This window comes from Lemur catta, chromosome 5 (genome assembly GCF_020740605.2).
Source record: "Lemur catta isolate mLemCat1 chromosome 5, mLemCat1.pri, whole genome shotgun sequence".
Taxonomy (NCBI): Eukaryota; Metazoa; Chordata; class Mammalia; order Primates; family Lemuridae; genus Lemur; species Lemur catta.
This window is the reverse complement of record NC_059132.1, coordinates 63,831,413-63,853,602: the sequence shown is the minus strand read 5'-3', so window position 1 is coordinate 63,853,602 and position 22,190 is coordinate 63,831,413. Positions and strand designations below refer to the sequence as shown.

General features: G+C 41.0%; 4 protein-coding genes and 1 pseudogene across 5 annotated transcripts; 2 read left to right on the top strand and 3 right to left on the bottom strand.

The window, feature by feature from the left end:
• Positions 1–7,838: 7,838 nt before the first annotated feature.
• On the bottom strand, positions 7,839–8,332 carry LOC123638392 (histone H2A type 1-J). The gene has a single exon (XM_045552007.1). It carries the CDS (start codon positions 8,314–8,316, stop codon positions 7,930–7,932), a length of 387 nt encoding a protein of 128 aa, XP_045407963.1. The 5' UTR covers positions 8,317–8,332; the 3' UTR covers positions 7,839–7,929.
• A 242-nt stretch (positions 8,333–8,574) lies between these two features.
• On the top strand, positions 8,575–14,419 carry LOC123638394 (histone H2B type 1-K). Of its 2 annotated transcripts, none has more exons than XM_045552011.1 (2): positions 8,575–9,029; positions 14,371–14,419. In XM_045552011.1, exon 1 carries the CDS (start codon positions 8,640–8,642, stop codon positions 9,018–9,020), a length of 381 nt encoding a protein of 126 aa, XP_045407967.1. In that variant the 5' UTR covers positions 8,575–8,639; the 3' UTR covers positions 9,021–9,029; positions 14,371–14,419. The 2 variants fall into 2 exon arrangements, with proteins under 2 accessions (XP_045407967.1, XP_045407966.1); XM_045552010.1 differs by having other exon boundaries at positions 8,576–9,029; positions 14,366–14,419.
• LOC123638409 (histone H4) lies at positions 12,713–13,732 on the bottom strand. The gene is given in 2 exon segments (XM_045552025.1): positions 12,713–13,531; positions 13,533–13,732. Coding segments are annotated over 2 exon segments (309 nt in total). The 5' UTR covers positions 13,703–13,732; the 3' UTR covers positions 12,713–13,392.
• Positions 14,420–19,989: 5,570 nt separating the features above from the next.
• LOC123638388 lies at positions 19,990–20,387 on the bottom strand (annotated as a pseudogene).
• A 263-nt stretch (positions 20,388–20,650) lies between these two features.
• LOC123638396 (histone H2B type 1-J) lies at positions 20,651–21,089 on the top strand. The gene has a single exon (XM_045552012.1). It carries the CDS (start codon positions 20,706–20,708, stop codon positions 21,084–21,086), a length of 381 nt encoding a protein of 126 aa, XP_045407968.1. The 5' UTR covers positions 20,651–20,705; the 3' UTR covers positions 21,087–21,089.
• The last annotated feature ends 1,101 nt before the right edge of the window (positions 21,090–22,190 follow it).

Below are 22,190 nucleotides of genomic sequence, written 5' to 3'. Positions count from 1 at the left end.
AGGAAAGGCCCAAGAAGGAAATAAAAAGAAGATACTCTTATGCTGAAACTTTTAACAAACTTCTAATAAGCTGCTAAAAATATGCATAAGGAGACAGAAAGTATTTTTTGAGCACTAATAATCCAGGAGAGCCAGGAGAGATGAGGTTCCATTTGTGTGTTCTCAGAGTGCTGTGCTACTCATGAGAACTGAGCTCATGGAATCTCCTCCGGGATCTACTTGTCTCCAGTCACCTCACAGTGGTCTGTAGGTAGCATCAAGTACTTTTTCTTTCCTGCCAACTCCCCATCTCAGATCAACTATTCTCCACTTCCATCTCACCCTGTCTACTTGTCCTGTCTTAACTCACTCTGGAAACTGGATGGTCTAGAGATAGGGGGTATTCTTTGGTCCATGAATTTTTCCCCCCTCAAATTCTTCCAATGTTCTCCAGATTATCAAAGTTTACAGTTTCTCAGCATTGGCCTACACAGGATACTTAGAAATTTGAATTTGAACTGAGGCCACGACGCAGAGTACTAACTGCTATACAATTATGGCATGGCACTGAAGGCCACCAGCTGCAGGCTTCTTCCTTCAGTCATTTTTCAGAAATATCTAATTTTTTTTTTGTCATCTAAAGAACCGTTCACTTTGTCTTTGTTAAGGCAGCCTCGAATCTCCTAATTTTCTAATAACAGCTAAAAATCAATCTTGAGCCCTCCTACTCTCTTTGCTGATTCTCTCCCAAACTAGCAGGCAACCTGCTGGGAAAGGCAATGATGCCTACTTGCCAATCTTTCTAACTTTTAATTTTTTCCCTTTCTCATACCTTGCCCTTTCTTTTCTTACACGTATATAATAAAAAGGGTGGAATGTTAGGCTTAAAGAATTCACCTTCCCCAGGCTTTCAAACTTCCATCCAAACCTCCTGTAAAACCCACCCCTCTCCCCTTCCTAGGGGTGTATTAGCCTTTGCCAGACCCCTAGGGAGATAAAGGAATGAAACGCAAAAGGGGAACTTACTTTCTTTATCCCTCCTGATAAGGATGCTGCTTATTCCCCCCTGTTGTTCCCTCAGGAGATAAAGAGATAAAAGAATGGAATGCAAGAGGGGAACTTACTTTCATTATCCCTCCCAGTTGTTTGAAAAGAATTTATTTACTCCCCCCAGAAAAAAACATCTATAAAACCCAAGGCTCTCCCCTTTTCTCTCGTGGATGCCTTTTTTGGCCTCAATTTAAAAAGATGCATCCAGATGCTCAAAAGAAACAGCATTTTGTTATACAGGAGGCTTCGTCTCTCTCTCTCTCCTCCAGACCTAACAGTCTTCTGTCCTTATTTAGAATTACCTACCCACTTTATGCCTTTATCCATGGTCTGCCCCCAATATTTTGCTTATGGCAAATCAAAGAAAATGAAAATTAAGTTTAATTATCTGGAATTTTCCAAACTTGGTGGCTCCTCTCTAGGGTTGGTAATACTGTACTTGCAAACTCACTACTCCCACCTCCATCCCCAACCCATGCACGTCTCTTGCTCAGTTTTAAAAGTGTGGTCCTCAGACCTTTGGCAACAAAAGGGAGAGGGCACTGCTTTGAAGGGGACCTACTTGGGTTGCATTTTCAGCCAACCTGGTCAGAATCTCCAGGTGCTTAACGTGGCATCTAGCATCTCAACCAGTGCCAAGAGTGAGTCTCTGGTCCCATGAAACTACATGGCCTCACCCTGACCCACATTTCTGTGAGAAGCCAGTAAGGTGTGCCCCAGACTCAGCTTGGAACCTGTGGCCTCTCAATGGAACCCAAACTTCACAGAACAAATCCCTTTATTAAAAGGACTTGTCCTGTAAAATGTGGATTCTGTCAAAAGGCTGCACTCAAGGATCCAAAAGGCCACATGTGGCCCTGAGGCTGCAGGTTCCCCACCTCTGCAGCTGTCAGAAAATGCTCAGTGTCTTGGGGCACTCAGACCTCATAGTGAAACTTCTTTCTTCCTGTCTACCTGGGTTACCAGAAGGGGGCCATAACGACTGGCTTCTTGTGTGGCCCCAAAGCTCTGTGGGACTTCCCTTCCTCCCTGGCTTGATGTTCTATGAACATGGCTTCTACAGTCAAGGTCCTGGATGTGCTTTCTCCCTGATATGGAGTGATTGCCTTTCTTCTTTGTACCTGGTTAAATTCGATTCATGCTTCAGCTGCAGTTAATCAGGGAAGTGTTTCCTAACCTCCCTCCCCTCTCCATGCAACATATTCCTCCCAGTCTAGGTCAAGTTTATTCTCTCTGTTCCTTGATTCTTTGTTACTTTTCCTTCAGAGCCCCCATATTGGTTTGTGATGATGTACAAGTTACCAGAGTTATTTCATTATTGTCAGTCTCTCTCCTCCTTCTCCAGTATACTCCAAGAGGAGGTATCTATTTTGTTCAATAGTCTATAATGAGGGCTCCCCATTTAGTAGGTTCTTTATCATACTGTTTGATTGTAGAATGAATGAATGGCAGAGATTATAATCCAATGCTCTATGAACGCAACTTCTCCCAACAGCATCTGGCCTGGAAGGATAGGCATGGCTTTATTATGAGTGAAGGGTGATGCTCACGTTTTGATGTTTGGTGGGAAAGAATTGATAGTAGTTTAAAGAAAGGAGCTCAAAATTATCCTAGCAACTGTCCATAATAAAGCTTCTCAGCAGAGCCAAAACAATGTGTTTAATTTTCTGAAATTTTCTTTATCTCCTTTCCTCTAGATTATACAAAACTATCCAAATTATTGGCAGGTTTGGTGAATGAAGAATTATCTGCTTCCCAACATTAATTCTTTTGATCAGGGAAGAGACCTGCGGGCTTTCTCAGTCTCAAGGACATGAGACTGCATTTCAAAGAAAGAAAATACAACCAGTAAGCAGGATAATGCAGGCTGCCCCTCTCTGTCTCAGGTCTCTTTGACTTGGATCTCTCCTTCCTTTCCTTTCCTGAGGGACTTCCCCCACTCCACTTAGAAAGCTGCTGTGGATGGAAGTGCTTTTCAGCATTTTCTGCTGGGATGTTTTTGGAATTAGGGTTGATCTGAATGTGATTCTCTATAAGGAGAGAGAAAAGCTGTGTCTTTGGTTTCACAGGCAGGATCGTTCTTGCAATCCCAGCACTTTAGGAAGCCAAGGTGGGAGGATTGCTTGAGGCCAGGAGTTTAAGATCAGCCTAGGCAATACAGCGAGACCCCCCACCAACCTCCACCGACTCTACCAAAAAAAAACAAAAAAAGAAAGAAAGAAAACAATTAGCAGGGCATGGTGATGCATGCCTGTAGTCCTAGCTATGTGGCAGGATTACTTGGAGCCCAGGACTTTGAGGTTACAGTGAGCTATGATCCAGCCACTGCACTCTAGTCTTTGCGACAGATTGAGAATTTATCTCTAAAAAAAATAACGCCTCTTTTCTTGTGCATACTTCTGAAGGCCATTCTGGGGATTTTGTCTGACACATTAACTACAGTGAATCCCAGAAAGATAAGAGACAGGCTGGCATACTCGACCTACCAGCTCTACATTTACCAATGTCATGCACTGTTCTGTTATCAGGACAAATCAGAACAAGGACAAGTGGTTTGAAGAGGAGGAAAGATAAGTTTTATTACCTTGCCAGCAAACAAGGAAAAATGGTAGACCTTCTCATCTCAAAATCCAAATTTCCTGAATATTCATGGAAATACAAAGCTTTTAAAGGATGGGTTCTCAGCTTCTGGCAATTACTGTTCAACTACTGCTGATGATTCTGATCATCCCATCTCTGCTGAAGACAATCTCCTGACCTCTGCCCAGGACCTCCCTTTACCAGGTCAGGCTGGGCCATCTCCTGTTGCACAAATAAACAAAAGACTTACCCTGACCCTCCCAACCCCTGGCCTGAGGCAGGGATACAGGCTTTAGTTCTCAAAAATGAGTGGAGGATCTTTTAAAGAGACAGAAAATATTTTTGCCATTTTTTGAGGCCATTCCCTCTGTTACATATTCCCCACTTTCAATATTTCCCTTCCATATCTATGGGAGGAGGGGTGATTACTCTGTTACACTTCCTCTTCTGAATTTCTAAATTTTCTGTAAGAAATAAATTAAAAACTCTCTCTCCTACTCAGGGGCATAATTCCAGCAATATTTTTCTCTTTCTCCTGTATAATAAAAAACCCTATTTGATCTCTACAGGATCTTTCTTCTCAGCATTCAAAGCTGCTTTTATTTCTTCCATCTGAATGAAATGTTCTCTTGCTTTCATTTTTTTCCTTCAGCTACTGATAGTTCTGCCCTTCATTTTACAGCTGTATTTCCCCAAAGTGACATCAAACTCATATTTCTTTCATCTCATTCCTTTATTTAATCTCCTTCAACTTGTCTTCTCCAACACTCTACTTAAACTGATCTTTTAAATTTTACTCGTTGAAATGGCTACATCTAATACTTGTTAGTCTTCATTTTACATGACTTCTCAACAGCATTTGACACAGTTGACCTCTCCCTCCTCTTGAAAACTGTTATGGTCTAAATGTGTTCCCCCAAATCCATATGTTGATAACTGCCATTGTGATAGTATTAAAAAGTATTATTAATAAAACAGTTGCCAAAATATAGAGCCATATCTCCCATATCCACAGAATGCACATATCTGTGAATCAAACAATAGAGGTGGGAATAACGCTTCTCATTATTACTCAGTAATTCATTTGGAGAATTTTGTATCTTATCCCTTTGATCTTAAACTCTGAGAGATTGAGGGTCCTTGTGCCCATTGGATAAATGTTTCTACTAGGAAGCATTGTCACCTTTCAAATCAATTGAAATTTGAGAACTGCTTCTGGTCATTTTAGTCTTTTCATGCCATTGAACCAATAGGCAGAGAAAAGTGTCCTTCTCGCTGGAATGATTGGTCCCAATATCTAGGAGGTAATTGAGTGTCTGCTGTCCAGTAGAAGTAAAGATACTACTAACCCAGGGAAGCCTCTAAATGTTCTTTGCCCACAAGCCCCGGTCAATTAAAAGTTGTAGCACCATCAAGAAAAGACCACAAGGACACAGATTCCACAGGAATAAAGGCATATTTTATATCACCATGTAAAGAATCCTGACAGAGATCAGGGTAGCAAGGAATGAATTTTAGGAGAAGGAAGCTGTGATTACTTTTTTTGTTTTTGAGACAGGGTCTGACTCTCTCACCCAGGCTGGAATGCAACTGCAGTTGTGTGATCATAGCTGACAGCAACCTCGAACTCCTGGGCTCAAACCATCCTCCCATCTCGGCCTCTGGGATCATAGGCATGAGCCACCATGCCCAGTTTGTGATTACTAACTTAAACCTCATGATAATCTACAGAAGCAGAATTCATAGCAGCTTTGTACTATAATGTTAACCAATTATACCTTACTTTGTATCCGAGTACCTTCTAAGAGGGTGATGACTAACATTTTAGGTTTAATGTAGGATTATGAGCAAACTGACATAATCCTATCCATGTGTGATTTCACACATGCTGTGCTGGAATATAGATTTTTGACTTGAGCAAAGGATAAGAGTAATGTCAAAGGACAAAAGGAATGGACAGTGCCAGATATTTACTTTTGCCGGTCTAAATTTTCTCTCCCCTTGCTCCACCCCATGTCCCCAGGAAGCTGACCTATATATGAATTTAGTCCTTGTCTTTTGACTTCAGGTTGGATTTGACCAATGGCCAATTCTCCTACAAATTGAGAATCGGATTGGTTAAGTAGTAACACCATACTTTCTTTTCTAAATTAGAATCCACCTCAGAGAGTTGTGAGACTTGAACACATTCATGTTACATAGTAGTCCACAAGTGGTGGGACAAAGCATCTCTTCTGTGTTTCCTCTAAAGGTTCACTCTGTTCCTTTGGGCCTCACATATTCATTTTGAAGCTTCCACATTATGGGGTAAAGCAGGATAATTTCCCCGTATGGGAAAAGTGAAGAGATTTGCTGGATCTGGTGGGAAAACTCTCACATATACCTTATAATTGTTTTATATTACCTTCCATTTGCAATGACTGAGGCATTTAAAACTCTTACCAGAGTATATCAAATTAATAAAGATTTTGTAGATAGTCCAAGTTTTCTCATTTCTCTAAAAAGAAAATGCATCCCCCTTGAATTCCATGATGAAAGTAAAACAATATCAGCTATGTAATCTAAAGTCAGTCTCACAGACACCATTATAGACATTACTCAATGTTGGTATTTACAATTACCTTACAGTATGTCGTGGACATGGAAATGCATTGCCAGGTCCTCCTTTAAGGAAACACTTGCTATCAAACTGCAGAGAGCAGAGTTAGCAGATAGGCACCAGGTGTCAGCTCCTGCAGTGTTTGCCTCAGTTGCAGAGCTCCACCCTAGGTAAGGCCACGCCCTTCCCCAGAGCAGTCCTCTTCCAGTGGAGCAATGTGGGGATAAGAAGGGTGGTCCAGAGCAACTCTGGGGCAACTCTGCCTGGCAGTATTGGCTCCAGAGATCTCCACTGAGTTGGTTGAGCATTTATCTGGTCTGTACTACCAGTTGGACATTGTCCTCTACCCAATCCTAGTTCTTCTGCCTCCTTTCACAGATGTTGATTGCCAGTAAACACCTTGCACCCCAAGATGCACTCAGCTCTCTCAGCATCTGCACACCACGAACCCAACATGTGTCACCATATCATAATTTCTCTTCCTAGATCTCTTGCATTTATTTTATCATTTTTCTATACAATGCTTCTTCAGGCAAAGATGGGGGTAGCAAATCTGTATTGAATTATACATTGTCCTCTTTAAATCTTTTAAGTTTGTGAACCATATACAGTTATAATATTTTTTATGGTGTCTTTTTTAAAAAAGTGGCTTAGATTCCACAACTTTTTCTACCTAGCTACTTTGTCAGATCAGGATTGCTATTGTTTTTGATTAACTTGTCCACATTAATTTATACATCCCACAAAGCCCTATATTATGGGTTTTCTCCTCCTCCCACCCTTTTCCCTCCCCCCACATAATATTACTTGCTTTTACTTAACTTCATGGGCCTTCTGGTTATTCTCACAAAATGCCAAACATTTTGTCTTAAGGCCTTTGCACTTTCAGTTGCCTCTTTTCATGAGCGGTGTCTCATTTTCTAAATTCAATTTAAGTAGCTCTCTGATCAAGTAACACTTTCAAAGAGGTTATTTTTGCCAATCCCTATCTAAAATAGTCCCCATTATGCATTATAGTTTACCTCCTTAGTATTTTTTTCTGATAGGATACATATTACTTGACATTACGTTTACATGCTTGTCTCTCCAATCTAGAAGTAACTTATATAATGATAGATTTTCTAAGTGACATTCACTGTTGTATCCTAAACTACTGGAAGAGTGCATTAAGTGAATACATGTGTTTCAAATAAATAGGGCCAAGGATTCAATGAGATCCAAGAAGTTCTTCATATTTTTAACCCACAAATCCCAAATCCTAAAGAATGGAAATGGTTACTAAGAGTATTTTAAGAATTCCATCACCTGGTGAAAAAAAAATCACTGAGCTAGCTAAGTCAGTTACTTTTCAGGACTCTACTCCAGCATAGTACCCCAAAACGCTAAACTTGCTTTTTAAGGGTCATCAGTATATTGCACTCATGGCTACTAACATTATCAGGCAAGAATTGAGAAAACAGGTTTCACGGGTTTGGGTGATTAACTTCACCTGTTAGTCCTGCTTTGTAAGCCTCCTGAACATACTAACCCTGTCAGCCTCTGCTTTCCAGTAGGCCAGTTTACATACGCTTAAGAATTGCCTTACTTCCCTCGCCTTGAGAGGGAGCGCTTTACAATGTGACAGTCAAAATCGCCAACAGATAGTGTGTCCAGCTTTTTCTAAGACAGTTTAAGTGGCTCTGAAAAGAGCCTTTGTTTTTCGGCATTCCTAACCTCGCTCCTTACTTGGTTTTATGGTGACTCTCGGTCTTCTTGGGCAGCAGTACAGCCTGGATGTTGGGCAGTACACCACCTTGCGCGATAGTGACTTTGCCCAGCAGCTTGTTGAGCTCCTCATCATTGCGGATGGCCAGCTGTAAGTGGCGAGGAATAATGCGGGTCTTCTTGTTGTCGCGAGCCGCGTTGCCCGCAAGCTCCAGGATCTCGGCGGTCAAATACTCCAGCACCGCCGCCAGGTACACGGGGGCGCCAGCTCCGACCCGCTCGGCATAGTTGCCTTTGCGGAGCAGACGGTGTACGCGACCCACAGGAAACTGAAGACCCGCCCGAGAAGAGCGAGTCTTGGCCTTGGCGCGAGCTTTGCCGCCCTGTTTGCCACGTCCAGACATAGCGACTCTAGCAAACTCCCAGTGGCAAGTAAAGTGAAAGCGTAAGGGCGGCACTTTTTATAACCATATTGGGCGCGAAAAAGAAGACGTGTCATGGGTTAAGAGCGCAGCTTCATTTTAACCAATGGAGATGTGACTTCGAGATTTGCAGCTCCTGATTGGGCAAAACTAACCTCTGACGTTACCATACATAACCACCAATCACACACAGGAATTTAACTCTACGCCTTATTTGCATAAGACGTTCTATATAAAAACGACACGTCGCGCTTTGGTTGTTATTTTTTTGTTTTCTTTGGTGGTTTTGTTTTTTTGTTTCCACTATGCCTGAGCCAGCGAAATCAGCTCCAGCTCCTAAAAAGGGTTCCAAGAAGGCTGTAACTAAGGCCCAAAAGAAGGATGGCAAAAAGCGCAAGCGCAGCCGCAAGGAGAGTTACTCCGTGTACGTGTACAAGGTCCTGAAGCAGGTCCACCCAGACACTGGCATCTCCTCCAAGGCCATGGGCATCATGAACTCGTTCGTCAACGACATCTTCGAGCGCATTGCGGGCGAGGCTTCTCGCCTGGCGCATTATAACAAGCGCTCGACCATCACCTCCAGGGAGATCCAGACGGCCGTGCGCCTGCTGCTGCCCGGAGAGCTGGCCAAGCACGCTGTTTCCGAGGGTACTAAGGCCGTTACCAAGTACACCAGCGCCAAGTAAACTTCCCAAGTAAGCGTTTTCAAGTTCGATCCCAAAGGCTCTTTTAAGAGCCACTTACGTTGTCAGCAATTAGAGCTGCAAATACTTTATTTGAAGTCTGAAATTAAGTTTGGGTAGTAGCCTATCGTGATTATGGTAGCTTCTAATGACTATAATGCTTATTACAGTCTGGCTAAGAGGAAGCCAGATCGTAGTTCGGTGTCTTCTGTGTACGTCCCTTAGACAAAACGCTTCCTGGTTCTTGGCGCCAAAGTAGATCGTTACACTGAGTTAAGTGCCGTGGCTTCCTGTTTAAATCCTAACCGCCTATTGTGTCGCGGGTTCTTTTCTACACCACTGGACAGATAACTAAATGTGGGCTTCGGTGATGTGAAGTGCATCCCCTTTAGCTCAGCACTTACCTTAGGCTCTCCAAGGCTGTGCGTCGTGAAAATTCTAAAATTGGGGGAAAAGTAATCCGGTTTGCGTTTTTTCTCTTCTATTCCTACTTCTCCAGCTCACTTGGGGTGAAGATGTCGGACCCCACTAGGCAGGGTAAAGTCTCTAAGAGGGAGATGAGAAGCATAGCTTTTCTCATGAATAAAGAAATACAAATGAGGGGTCACGGAAAAGATTTTATGACCTGCATATTAGTTTTTAAGACAGCATTTTCAATCTGCTGATTCAATCAGTAATTTCTTCACTTGGCAAATGCAAGAAAACTTACAGGACCTTGAGAGGAAAAAGTTTCACTGGAGTTCAGTGCAGACAACAGACTGAAAACATGGCTAGACCACCCGGAAGTGCGGGAAGGGAGGAGGAAACTGCCCCCGGCCGGGCCCAGAGTCTGAGCCCAGTCAGGCTGGGGAGTTTTGTTGTGTGACTGGAAGCTAGAATGGCTATTTATCCTAGCAATAAGTAGCATGAGACTTTTTTTTTTTTCCTAAGAATAATGGAGGCTGATGGCTGGTCCGAATGTAGTGAGTTATCTTACTTGATTGTTCACAGTCAGTTACAGATTGAACTCCTTGTTCTACTACTTTCCCCCCTCCTCACTACTGCACTTGACTAGTCTAAAAAAAAAAAAAAAAGAATGGTGGCTGAAAGGAAGGGTCGACAAAATTTAGGTTGTGGACTGGCTAAATTTGTGATTTAGAAATGTAGGCCAATTGGTCTACAAGAAAATTATTTCTTCTGATTAACTCAACATAAACGTTTGTATGTATATAAATGCATATGTATACATATATGTATATATGTATTTTTTTTGGTCACGGACTGTTAGTCTTTAGGGATACAGTAGGTGAACATATGTAATGACTCGCCTGCCCGTCTTGGAAGTGTATCTGAAGATCGCAAGGGTCAAACTGGAACAATTCACATATGCAAAGCACATGTTTAGTGTTCTAAATCTTATCCTACTAATGGTTTATGGATTACGTTAGTATTCTAAGAAATATATCAACAACGGATTGTTAGTGTTTTATCATTGTTAGTCTTCACAGATATCTGAGGTAGGTATTATACACATTTTCAAATGTGAAAAGTAAAGTACAAAGAAGTATTTTAATATTTAATTTTCGAAGAGATGAGAACAAGGGAGAGGGAATAAGTATGATGTAAAGGGAAGGGATAGTGTAGTTTGAGCTTTTCATAGTGGTTTCTCAAGCAGGATCTCCTTCACTTCCCTATCTGCTCCTTACTTCATTTTCATAGCAAAATATTCAGAGCAAAAATAAGCATAATCCCCAGGCTGATCTCATGTAGCTGACAGGAGTAAATTGTACCAGTATAGTGCCTCTGCCTATTTAGATTTCTTTGGAAAAAAAGAAGAAGCTTAAGAAAAATAATATACTTTATTACTAGCATGTTTTCTCCAATAAGTATTCTAGGCTCCAGCTTACACAGGAATTTTGGTAGTTTGTCTAGAATACACCACGAGGATGATGAATACTACCCTTCAGGTATACCTGACTACTCTTTTGGATTTTTACCCTGGAGTTATTCATTGCATGCTACTGAAGGAAATTAGAAATATTTTTACCCCAAAATACGGCATTTTGACATTTTGGACTGACTGAAACCTCAAGATCTCTCAGACCTTCCTCCCACCCCTCCCCACCACCACCTACTCTCCCCAAATCGTTGAAGTTTCATCTGTCTGAGATCCAGACTCACCTAGGAGAACAATTATTTTTTCTTCCCCTCCCTGTAATTTCATTAAGACGGCAGAAAAGAATAAGAATGTAACCACACCTGAACAGGCTCTTTTGCAAGATAATGTCTATCTCTCAGATTCATTCAGATTTCAAAGAGAACTGTTTACCGGTTAATCTCTGCTCCCCATCCATTTATACTTCCTAGTGGTCCTTTATTGTCTCTCAGCAGAATTCCTCTTTCCCCCCATCCTGTAACCCATTTTACCAGAAAGTGCCTAAAGTTTCTGCACCCCATTGGGGGGATGAATCCTCGTTTTCTGAGGCTTCCAGTGAGTACACTTAGAATAAACAAGCTTTTCTCTCACTAATCTTCTTTATTGTGAGTTGATTTTTCAGCGATCCTTCTGACGGCAAAGGAGGAGTTTTGCCTTACAGCTATTTCAGAAAAGCTTTACTGTCCAGTTTAAACCAAATCATTAGATAAGCAGCCTAAATTGTTTTGCAGATTGATTCCCATAGCTCTCTGGGGGGTGTTGGGGGTGGGGAAGGGAAGGATAACTCCGATATGAAAAGGCAGCATTCACAAACTATAAAAATGCAAGTCTAACATTATTAAAATTATTTCTTATACATCCAAAGATATCACATTTAAAAACAAATCCACAAGGTGACAATAAATTTGCCACATGCTGACAAAGGGTTATAAAAGTAAAAATATATAAAAAATACAAAACGTAAAAATCATAGAAAATAAGAAAAATGGCCAAAGAATCTCGACAGAACATTCCCAGAAAAGGGGGAAATCTTCAAATAGCCAAAAATCCCATTAAAATATGCATTTTATTATAATTAGAGAAATGCAACTTAATGAGATACCATTTAACAAATCTTTATACTGTCAAAAATTTTTGCTGACATTAGCAGATGCTGATGAAGATATGGAATAACAAGAACTCTCAAGCACTAGTGGAGTGTGGCAGTGTAAACTAAAAAATACTACCCTAGAAAGCAAAATTGTTCACTCTATTCATGTTGAATATGCACATATTATCAAGCATTTGGTTATCAAGCAATTCCACTCCTAATAATGTAACTACAGAGTGTACAGCTGTGTAGAGCAAAACAATTTAAATATCCACCAATAGAGAAATGAATGTATAAATTTTGTACTGACACATTTGAAAACTTGATTAATGACAGAAATTAGAACTGCACATTCCAAAACGGCTACATTTCCAAAGCAAATGTAGAAAGTGTTTAAAACGTATAAAGTGATACATATATTGATTAGGTGTATGTGCATCTAAAGTTAAAAAGTAAAAAGCATGGGAGCAATAAACACCAAATTCAAAATACTAGTTAATTCTCAGTAGGGAAAAAGGGAGCTTATGCTCCTGAGAATAGACATACGAAGAGATTTTACTGTATTGGTTGAATAATGAGTGTGGTATTCACCCAGTCTTTTGTGGAAGTACCTGGTATATTTTCAACATTTAGTATCAGAAGTCAAACATAAGAAAGGAGGTAAATGTATTACCAACCAGGGGTGGGGAACCTGCAGCCATCTGATTTCAAGATTGCCCTTTTTTAAGCAAAGGAGACAAGAAAAGCTTCATCTTTCTCTTCTGCATCCATTTTAATGAAAAGACTTGTTCTGTAAAAACCGGATTCAGTCAAAAGGCCACACTCAAGGATCCAGAAGGCCACAGTATGGCCCCAAGGCCGCAGGTAACCCCCAACTGTGTTCCAATGTAGTGAAGTGAAGGTGGGGAAAAGATGCATTTTCTCCAAGACCCCCAGTAGGTATTTCAGGGACAATTTCTGCTTAAAACTAACGACTACAGCTACCCTCGAGGCTCCTCCCCTTTGTGGAACGTAACGGACCTCTCACTGAGACATTATGTTAAGCCAAAGGATCCGGTAAGGTTAGTGTCCAGCAAAGCCCTATTTAGATCCCTGGTCTTTGGGACTTTCCTCGCGGATCAATCCTGCTGTAATTTCAGTCTGCCGCCGTAAGCGACTGGCTAGCAGAGACTTCGTCCCAGCCTCGGGAAATCTCGACCCACGGTCGCCTGCTAGTGTAACACTCCCAGTTAACTGTTAGTAAGCAGTATTGAGAAGTCCAGCGATAATAGTTTTGTTAAGACCCGACTTACAGTCATTCCAACTCTTTTACTGAAAGATTGGGGGCCCTAAAAAGGGCCTTTTTAGGAAACATGGCTTCCAAATGCTGTTTAACCACCAACATCATACAGGGTACGGCCTTGTCGTTTAAGCGCGTAGACCACGTCCATGGCCGTAACTGTCTTGCGTTTTGCGTGCTCCATGTAGGTGACAGCGTCCCGAATCACATTTTCCAGGAACACCTTGAGCCCCACGGGTTTCCTCATAAATGAGGCCGGAGATGCGCTTGACTCCGCCGCGGCGGGCCAGGCGCCGGATGGCTGGCTTGATGATGCCCTGGCTATTGTCACGCAGAACCTTCCGGTGGCGCTTGGCACCTCCTTTCCCCAACCCCTTACCTCCCTTACCGCGTCCCGACATCCTCAAGCAGCCAGAAAACAAAAGCTAACACAAATTTTGGCAGTTTCCTTTTATATGTAACGTCTGCGGACCTGACTGAAAACCTAAAGAGCTGTGGCGGGAAGGTCCTCTGGGTTGGGGGAGGAGACCTAAAAGGGAAACAAGCTTTCGGTGCTATGCTCGCTTTTGTTCTCTTTCAGTTCGTTTTAATCCTCAAGACCTAGGCTATTTTTTCTCCTTTTTTCATTTAATGTGATTCCTACCTATCCTCATTAAACAGCAAAGTTTTAATTTTTAATTATAGAAGATACAGAAAAAGCAAAAGAATATAGTTTGAATATCTACGTGTATGTATTTTCTTCGTCTAACACTACCTGCGTAAGATTATGCTATTTTGTGACATTTTTCTCCTTAATATATAGTGGAAATATGCTCAATATGCTAAATTTCTAGAAACAGAAGGATGGACTAATACAGAATTTTAAGATCTTTCAGGTGTACTGTTAAATCCTTTTCCACTAAAGGTCATATCTATTAATATTTTCATTTTCAATGTTGGAGTGCAGAATGATTCCCCAAAATATGGCTCCTGGGCATGCTGAATGCTTTTCAAAATTGAAGGGCCTCAGAAATAGGCTTCAGGTTAAAGGTCTCTCTAACCTTGTCTTGTTTCTCTTCCCCAAGCACAGGAAGGGACTTCCTCTGGAATTTCCTGATCTGACCAAGAAAGCGTCTTACCAAAAAAACCACACTGCCTTCTGTCTCCTCCTGGTTGACATCAAGGTCTATGGTGGAAAAGAAGAAAGAAGAATGCAACCCCACCTGGATGGACTTTTGCACTAGATAATGCCTGCCTGCCTGCCTCTTGGGCTTATTCAAATTCCAAAGAATCATTTGTAAATTAGTTTGTGTCTCCCTGGCCCATTCATTGTCCCTAATAATCATTTACTGCCTCTCAAAAGAATTATCTCCATTAACTGTCTCTTCCTTTCCCTATGAAAAAGGGTGTATGAGCTTCTGTACCTCATTGTGGGGTTGGGTAATCAGTGATGCCTGTCCCCATACCTTAATAAATTTGTGTGCCTTATCTGCTTTTGTCAGTTGATTGGTGAGTGAAACTTCTGAGGGCTAAAACGAAGTTTTCCTTTGACCTCTACACCACTAGCAGTTCCTGTTATGCCTACAGCCTAATACTTGGTAGAACCATTCTGCATAATTTTACTCTGTAGTAATATAGATTTGATTTCTCGTATAGAGAATTAATTTTTTAAAAAGTTAACTAGCTGGTTAATCAATACAATATACTGTATTAAATATTTCCCCCACTGATTTGATGAACTTAATTTATTATATATTAAACATTATTTTTTGAGTTTCTATTCCACCAGTCTACACATATTGCCAAAGTATTATAATTATGTGTGATGGGGCTCAGAAAACAGTACCCCAAAATGAAGGCCTCAGAGGCAAACCTTTTTCTCTGTCCTCCATGCCTCTCAGTCCTGTTCTTCCCTGAGACGAGCCATAGAAACTAGAACTCTTCCCCAAGGCAGGTCACAAAAGCCAGAACCCCTTTTCCTCGAAGGCCAGCCATATAACCTAAAATTATTCTGTGTAAAAGCTGGCCATAAAGAAATTATCTGACCAACCTTATTTGTCTGTAGATATTAAGGCCCCCACTTCAGAGAGGGCCCTGCCCCATACACAGAAGGAAGAAATGTGTTTCTGCCCAACCAGGTTCATTTGCATAGTGCACAGAGAAGAGCCAATGTACTGAGACAGTTGAAGTTGTTGTAATGGAGAGTTTAAAATTCGGCATAGCACTAAGCAGGGAGATGGGAGACATTTCTCAAATCCACCTCCTGGAGAATTTGGGAGACGGTTTTTAAGAATAGTTTGGCAGGCAAGGGATTAGGCCAATTAGGTTTGTTAATTGGGGCAAAATTATAGGAGTGTAGAAATCATCTTGTGTTGCTCCAGTCCCTGGGGTTACAATTTTAGTTGAGTAGGTTTCTTGGTATGGGCCCCTGGTCTGGGTAGGTCAGCCAATCCACTGGAATGTGGGGCCTGGAAGAAGATATCTTAAAACTTACCTTTAGGTTTCAAAAAGGTGATGTTATCTACAGAGAAAGTTAAGAATCTTTATGGACACCAGCTATTGGGAGACATTAAGAATCTTTATACGAATCCTTATGACCACCAGCTGTGTAGCTCTGGAGTGGCAATTAAAGAGAAGCAAACAGGGGAGTAGTGACTAATTATTATCATTATTTTTAGTGAGGCCCTTACCACAGTTCTCACCTTGCACCCCTTTTTATTAATTTGTAAGGGTGGTTTCAAATGCATGCTCAAAGAAGCCAAGAGGAATCTAGACAGATGGGCCTTGCTGGCTTTCCCCACTCAATCTCTTAGCATTAAATCATACCTTTTTGTCCAATCATATTTCTATGCAGCTGTCCATACTTTGTTGATCCCAAGGATGAAAAGGGACAATTTCCCCTATATATTTGGGCCTTCATTCTTAAGGCTCCCATGTATACATGCTAAATAAATTTATATGTCTTTCCTCCTAATTAATCAATCTGTCTCATGTCAGTGATTTTTCAATGAACCTTTAGAGAGCCAGGGGCCTTGTTCCGTACTTTGCACTTTGAAGACTATTTTATTATTTGATAGTGTAATTACTATCTCATAATTAATTTTTCAAAAATTTTCTATTGTCACCATTCTTCTTGAAATTACAAATCATCTTTTTTTTTTAATTTTTTTTAAGAGGCAGAGTATTTTTCTATTTCCTGGTTAGAATGCAGTGGCATAATCATAGCTCACTTTTGTAGAAACAATGTCTTGCTATGTTGCCCAGGCTGGTCTCGAACTCCTGGCCTCAAGTAATCCTCCAGCCTCCGCCTTCCAAAGTGCTGGAATTACAGGCATGAGACACCACACCTGGCTACAAATCATTTCATTAAGTTATGAGAAAGGAATTATTTTAGGACTTTGATCAAAATACACTCTAGTTTAATACTTATTCAGTAACTTCTTTCTCTTCTTTGGGAGATTTTGTTTTTAATTATATTTCCCCAGCATTAGTTATATGAAATATATTTTAAAGATCTTTCTCTACTTTAAAGATCAGTAAAAGTCCCACGAATCAGAATCCTCCCTCCATATCTGATTTCATGAGGTTTTGCATAGCAGTTAGCCATAATAAGGATAGCAATGGATGGTACAGGGTGGCAAAATATGCCAACCCCAAATAGGCTACTTTGGTATAAGGATTATTTTGAGCTATAATCAAGTAAAAAAAAAAAGGTACAAGAAAGGGACTCTGGCCTTTCCCTTCCTGAAAGCAGGAGATAAAACCCCATCGAGATGTCCTCCTTATACCAAAAGAACATTCTTCTTATCAAGTTAAAGAAGTGAAAACCAGGCTGGGCGCTGTGGCTCACGCCTGTAATCCTAGCACTGTGGGAGGCCGAGGCGGGCGGATCTTTGAGCTCAGGAGTTGGAAACCAGCCTGAGCAAGAACGAGACCCCGTGTCTACTAAAAAAAATAGAAAGAAATTAGCTGGACAACTAAAAATATATAGAAAAAATTAGCGGAGCATGGTGGCACATGCCTGTAGTCCCAGCTACTTGGGAGCCTGAGGCAGTAGGATTGCTTGAGCCCAGGAGTTTGAGTGAGCGAGGCTGACACCATGGCACTCTAGCTCTGGGCAACAGAGTGAGACTCTGTCTCAAAACAAAGAAAAAAAAAAGTGAAAACCAGTAGAATTCTGTGCAAATGGACCTTGTTAAAATAATTATCTTCCTTTAACCTCCCCACATAGTTTGTTACTTTCTCCCAATTTACTGTGTTCAACGTAGTATAAAAGCATTTAAGTTTTGTCACTTCTTTTGGTCTTTATTTCCTTATGAGAGCTCTCATGTTACATAAAATGTATATAAATAAATTTTTATGCTTTTTTCCTGTTAATCTGTTTTATGTCAGTTTAATTCTCAGGCCTAGCCAGAAAAACCCAGAGAGTGCAGAAGTCAAATGTTGCCTTCCCTACAGTGGTTATCTGAAAAGTTTATCAAATTCTTTAGTTTCTGAAATTGGTAGCCAGAGGTGTTTAATTTTCTGTAAACATACACATTGTATATCATTTAAAAAATGTGATGCCAAACAGGCTGTTTTCTAATATGGTAACTATCAAGATAAATTTAGTTCAAATCAAGGTATATATTTCCTTGCATTCTCACATTCTTTCACATTACACAACAAATCTAGCAGCAAATTTTGTTAGTCACACTTGCAAAATATATTCTATACCAAAAGACTATTTCATTATAAAATTTATTAAATTAATAAATTACTTTAAATTGGAAGACATTTAAAGACAGAACAATTGAATAATGAATAAAATCATAATTTGAGTTACACGTATTCTAAAAATCCTATCAAAAGTCATATTTTACTATTTCGGGGGGGCATTTGAGTGCCTATCTTTGCTAGACATTATTGGCAGCACATTTTTATTCCAAAAAAATCATATTTATATAAGGATTGGAAGTAGTTATAAGCACAAGAAATAGAAACAATAAGAGTGTGAATGTTTATATGTGATGTCAATAAACTAAGAACTAAAAAACTTCCAGATAGGAATAAGAGGTTTCAGGGAAAACTTATAATTAAGCTAAAAAGGAATGGAGTAGGTCTACCAAATTTTTAGAGCAAGAGTTTTTAACTAGAGGTTCATACATAATGTCACAATGCCCCTAAGGATAAATTCAGCAGTTAGGCGGTGGTGGGATGAGGGGGAAGTCTGTGAGTTTGTGTAGTAAAATATATATATTTTAATTAACCTTTGATTAAACTTTAGCATTTCACTTTATTATGAACTTAGGCTACAAACCTAGTACTTGTTACTCAAAAGAAATTTCAGTTGTCTCATTTCTCATTACAAATGCTGGTTATCTTGCAGCATTTACATTTATTAATTATTAATGGAAGTTATTAGGCTCACCAAATTATGTAATATGTTAACTAATAGAGTGATCGAATGACACTTATTTTTTAATTTTTTTTTTTGCATTTTATACATTGTTCTGAGATTTTCCTTAAATGTCACCAGAAAGCCAAACGTGTTCACAACATACAAGACAGAAAGCTAAGAAGGCCGTTTTTGTTGTTTTGTTTTTTTGAGATTACCTCAGAATTCAGTTAGCAGAGGTAGGAGGAGAGATTCTGCAACCTAGGCAAGGAAAACAATGGGCATGGGTAGTCCTTATTTGCTTACACCACCACCAGAAGTTATTTGCAATGTCACATTAAATAACCCTCCTTCACCGATAACTGTCAACCTTGCTAAGAGGCCTCAGTTTCTGTCAGGAGCTTCCAACCTTTGACTTTTTCCAATACTCAGACAACCCTTTGTCAAATCACGTCATAATCCTATTACTTTTTTCCCCACACAAACTTGTGTGATTAGCAATAGTTATGGAAAATATTTCCTCAAACTTTTTGATTGGTTTTAAGGTTTTAGAAATAACCATCCTATCAAGTTCTTCTGAGGCCACTGCACTTGAGATTTTAGGCCTTTTCCGAATATGAGAAACTTTTCTTGGCTCTAGGATGATTTTACATCTCCAGATGTCATCCTAGTATTTTACTCACTTCAATTTACGGGCATATTTTGTAACAAACGCTATGCTTCATAGCGTTTATTTGTCAGGAAAAATGTGTGTGGCTCTGGCAGTTTGAGACTATCGGGCTCCGTAAGTCTCGCACATCTCCTGCACCGGCGCCACAGCCAAGCTCTCGAGCTCTGGAACAACAGCACCTTGAGAATCAGCTCTGTGGACTTACGGTAGCGGCAGATCTCGCACAGAGCCACCATGTCCCGGGTCAGTAGTTGCGGGGCTTTCCCACGCCGCCCTTGGCCTGCAAGGACCCGTCTGCTAAAGCCAGGGCAGTTAATTTTGTACCAAACTGTTACACGAACTGATGGAGATAATGGCTGCCTGGACACATATGTATATAGCTGCCTAAGTCTGCTCACAGTAACTCTTAAAACGTGATAAGAACTAGCCAACTATTCTTAAGGTTCATCTTTGTAAATACGGGGTGTTCGCTACTGTTTTGCTTTCAACAAGAGTCGTCAGGATAGGTAACTGTGACTACGTTTTTCCTGTGCTTTATAGTTCTTCGTCACTGGGGAATAAATAAATGTTAAGTTCTTTTTGAAGAAAATATGGGTAGCCCTGAAAAGAGCCTTTGGTTTGGACTCGACTTTACTCGAGTTGCTGCAAACTAATCCGAGTTGTTACTTGCCCTTGGCTTTGTGATGACTCTCAGTCTTCTTGGGCAGCAGAACGGCCTGGATATTGGGCAGGACGCCACCTTGCGCGATAGTAACTTTGCCCAGCAGCTTATTGAGCTCCTCATCATTGCGGATGGCCAGCTGTAAGTGGCGAGGAATAATGCGAGTCTTCTTATTGTCGCGAGCCGCGTTGCCCGCCAGCTCCAGAATCTCAGCTGTCAAATACTCCAGCACGGCCGCCAGGTACACCGGGGCACCGGCTCCGACCCGCTCGGCATAGTTGCCTTTGCGGAGCAGACGGTGTACGCGACCCACAGGAAACTGAAGACCCGCCCGCGAAGAGCGAGTCTTGGCCTTGGGCGAGCTTTGCCGCCCTGTTTGCCGCGTCCCAACATACTGATCCAAGCAACTTCCCTATCAATAGCAAATAAAACAAAAATGTAAGGGCGGCACTTTTTATAACCATATTGGGGGCGAAAAAGAAGACGTGTCATAGGTTAAGAGCGAAGCTTCATTTCAACCAATGGAGATGCGACTTCAGGATTTGCGGATTCTGATTGGGCAAAACTAGTCTTCGACGTTGCTGAATAGCCACCAATCAGACATAAGACTTTAATTCCTCCTTATTTGCATATGCCGTTCTATATAAAGAGGACACATTGCGCTTAACTCACAATTGCTCTGTGTTTTTCTCAGAGTGCTTTTGGCTAGTTTATATTATGCCTGAACCAGCGAAATCCGCTCCTGCGCCTAAGAAGGGCTCCAAGAAAGCTGTGACCAAAGCCCAGAAGAAAGACGGTAAAAAGCGCAAGCGCAGCCGTAAGGAGAGCTATTCCATCTATGTCTACAAGGTGCTAAAGCAGGTTCATCCGGACACTGGCATCTCCTCCAAGGCCATGGGCATCATGAACTCGTTTGTCAACGACATCTTCGAGCGCATCGCGGGCGAGGCCTCTCGCTTGGCGCATTACAACAAGCGTTCCACGATCACATCCAGAGAGATCCAGACGGCCGTGCGTCTGCTACTTCCTGGAGAGCTGGCCAAGCACGCCGTGTCTGAGGGCACCAAGGCTGTCACCAAGTATACCAGCGCCAAGTAAACAGTGAGTTGGTTATAACCTCAACACTAACGGCTCTTTTAAGAGCCACTCATATTCTCAAAGAGAGAGCTTGTGCTCGTGTTTATCTGTTTGCCACAACTTGCATGAGGTTTATTATTCTGAAGTAGGACAACCGTTGATCTCTATTACGTCTTCCCTGTCAGAGTAAACTGAAGACCTGCTAACCAATACTTAAGTCATTCTCTGGGACTCAGAATAGCTTTATCCCTGAATTTCTCGTTATTTTTCACAACTGTACTTAAAAGTCGTCGGCCACGAGTTCTGATTAGTGTAAATAACGAGTTGGAAAAGAAAATCTAAGCAAGTTAAAGTACTCTGGTCACCTGTTGGGTAATGAATTGGACTAGTGCCCGGTTGCAGAGCTTGCGCGGGCAGTTTGAATTAGCTCGGGCACTGCGCGCCATTGCTGTCAGCATCCTCGTTGGTTGGCGGTATCCAAAAAGCAAGGACGGTTTCTGTACGCAGTTGGAATCCAGGCCTAGCTACTGTGTAAGCCCCCTACACAAACCGACAGTTTAAATTTTTGTTGGCTAGTAAAGTACTCAGAGAATGTAATTTTCATTCGGGGAGATCAATGCTTTTTTAAAATTGGGGTGCTGTTTTTCCTTTAGCGTAAATCCGTATAATCGAAAGTTTACAAGACTTAAGTCGGACTATTTAAGGATGCAATGAAGGCAGAGAACTTGAGGGCATTTATCAAAATCAGTTTCAGTTTTAAAGTTCCTTTCGCTGTTACTTTAAGTTCTGTTTTTGACTTTGCCTGGAACCAGTGAGGAAATACAAGTCCGGGTCATTCAGGTGCCATAAATGAGAACCAGTCACCCAACAAATGACAAAGTTTCTTCAGGTTATGACTATGCAAAATTATGTGTCTCTTTGAGATAAAAATGCAAGGTTTATAAAGTATTTGGAAGCTTCCACTATGATTGGTTTTTGTTGGAAAGGTAGTAATTCTACATAAACTTTAATTTATCTAGAATGGATCTAAATTTAACACAATAATGTCTAAAATAAGTAGTATGTTGTTAAGTCCACTGTCAAATATGCTTTTCTCCGTGCTTGACTGAAGTCCTACCCATTTTT

Excerpts from the sequence above, each read along its gene's own strand:
- LOC123638392 (XM_045552007.1), bottom strand. The coding sequence starts at position 8,316 with ATGTCTGGACGTGGCAAACAGGGCGGCAAAGCTCGCGCCAAGGCCAAG.
- LOC123638396 (XM_045552012.1), top strand. The coding sequence starts at position 20,706 with ATGCCTGAACCAGCGAAATCCGCTCCTGCGCCTAAGAAGGGCTCCAAG.
- LOC123638394 (XM_045552011.1), top strand. The coding sequence starts at position 8,640 with ATGCCTGAGCCAGCGAAATCAGCTCCAGCTCCTAAAAAGGGTTCCAAG.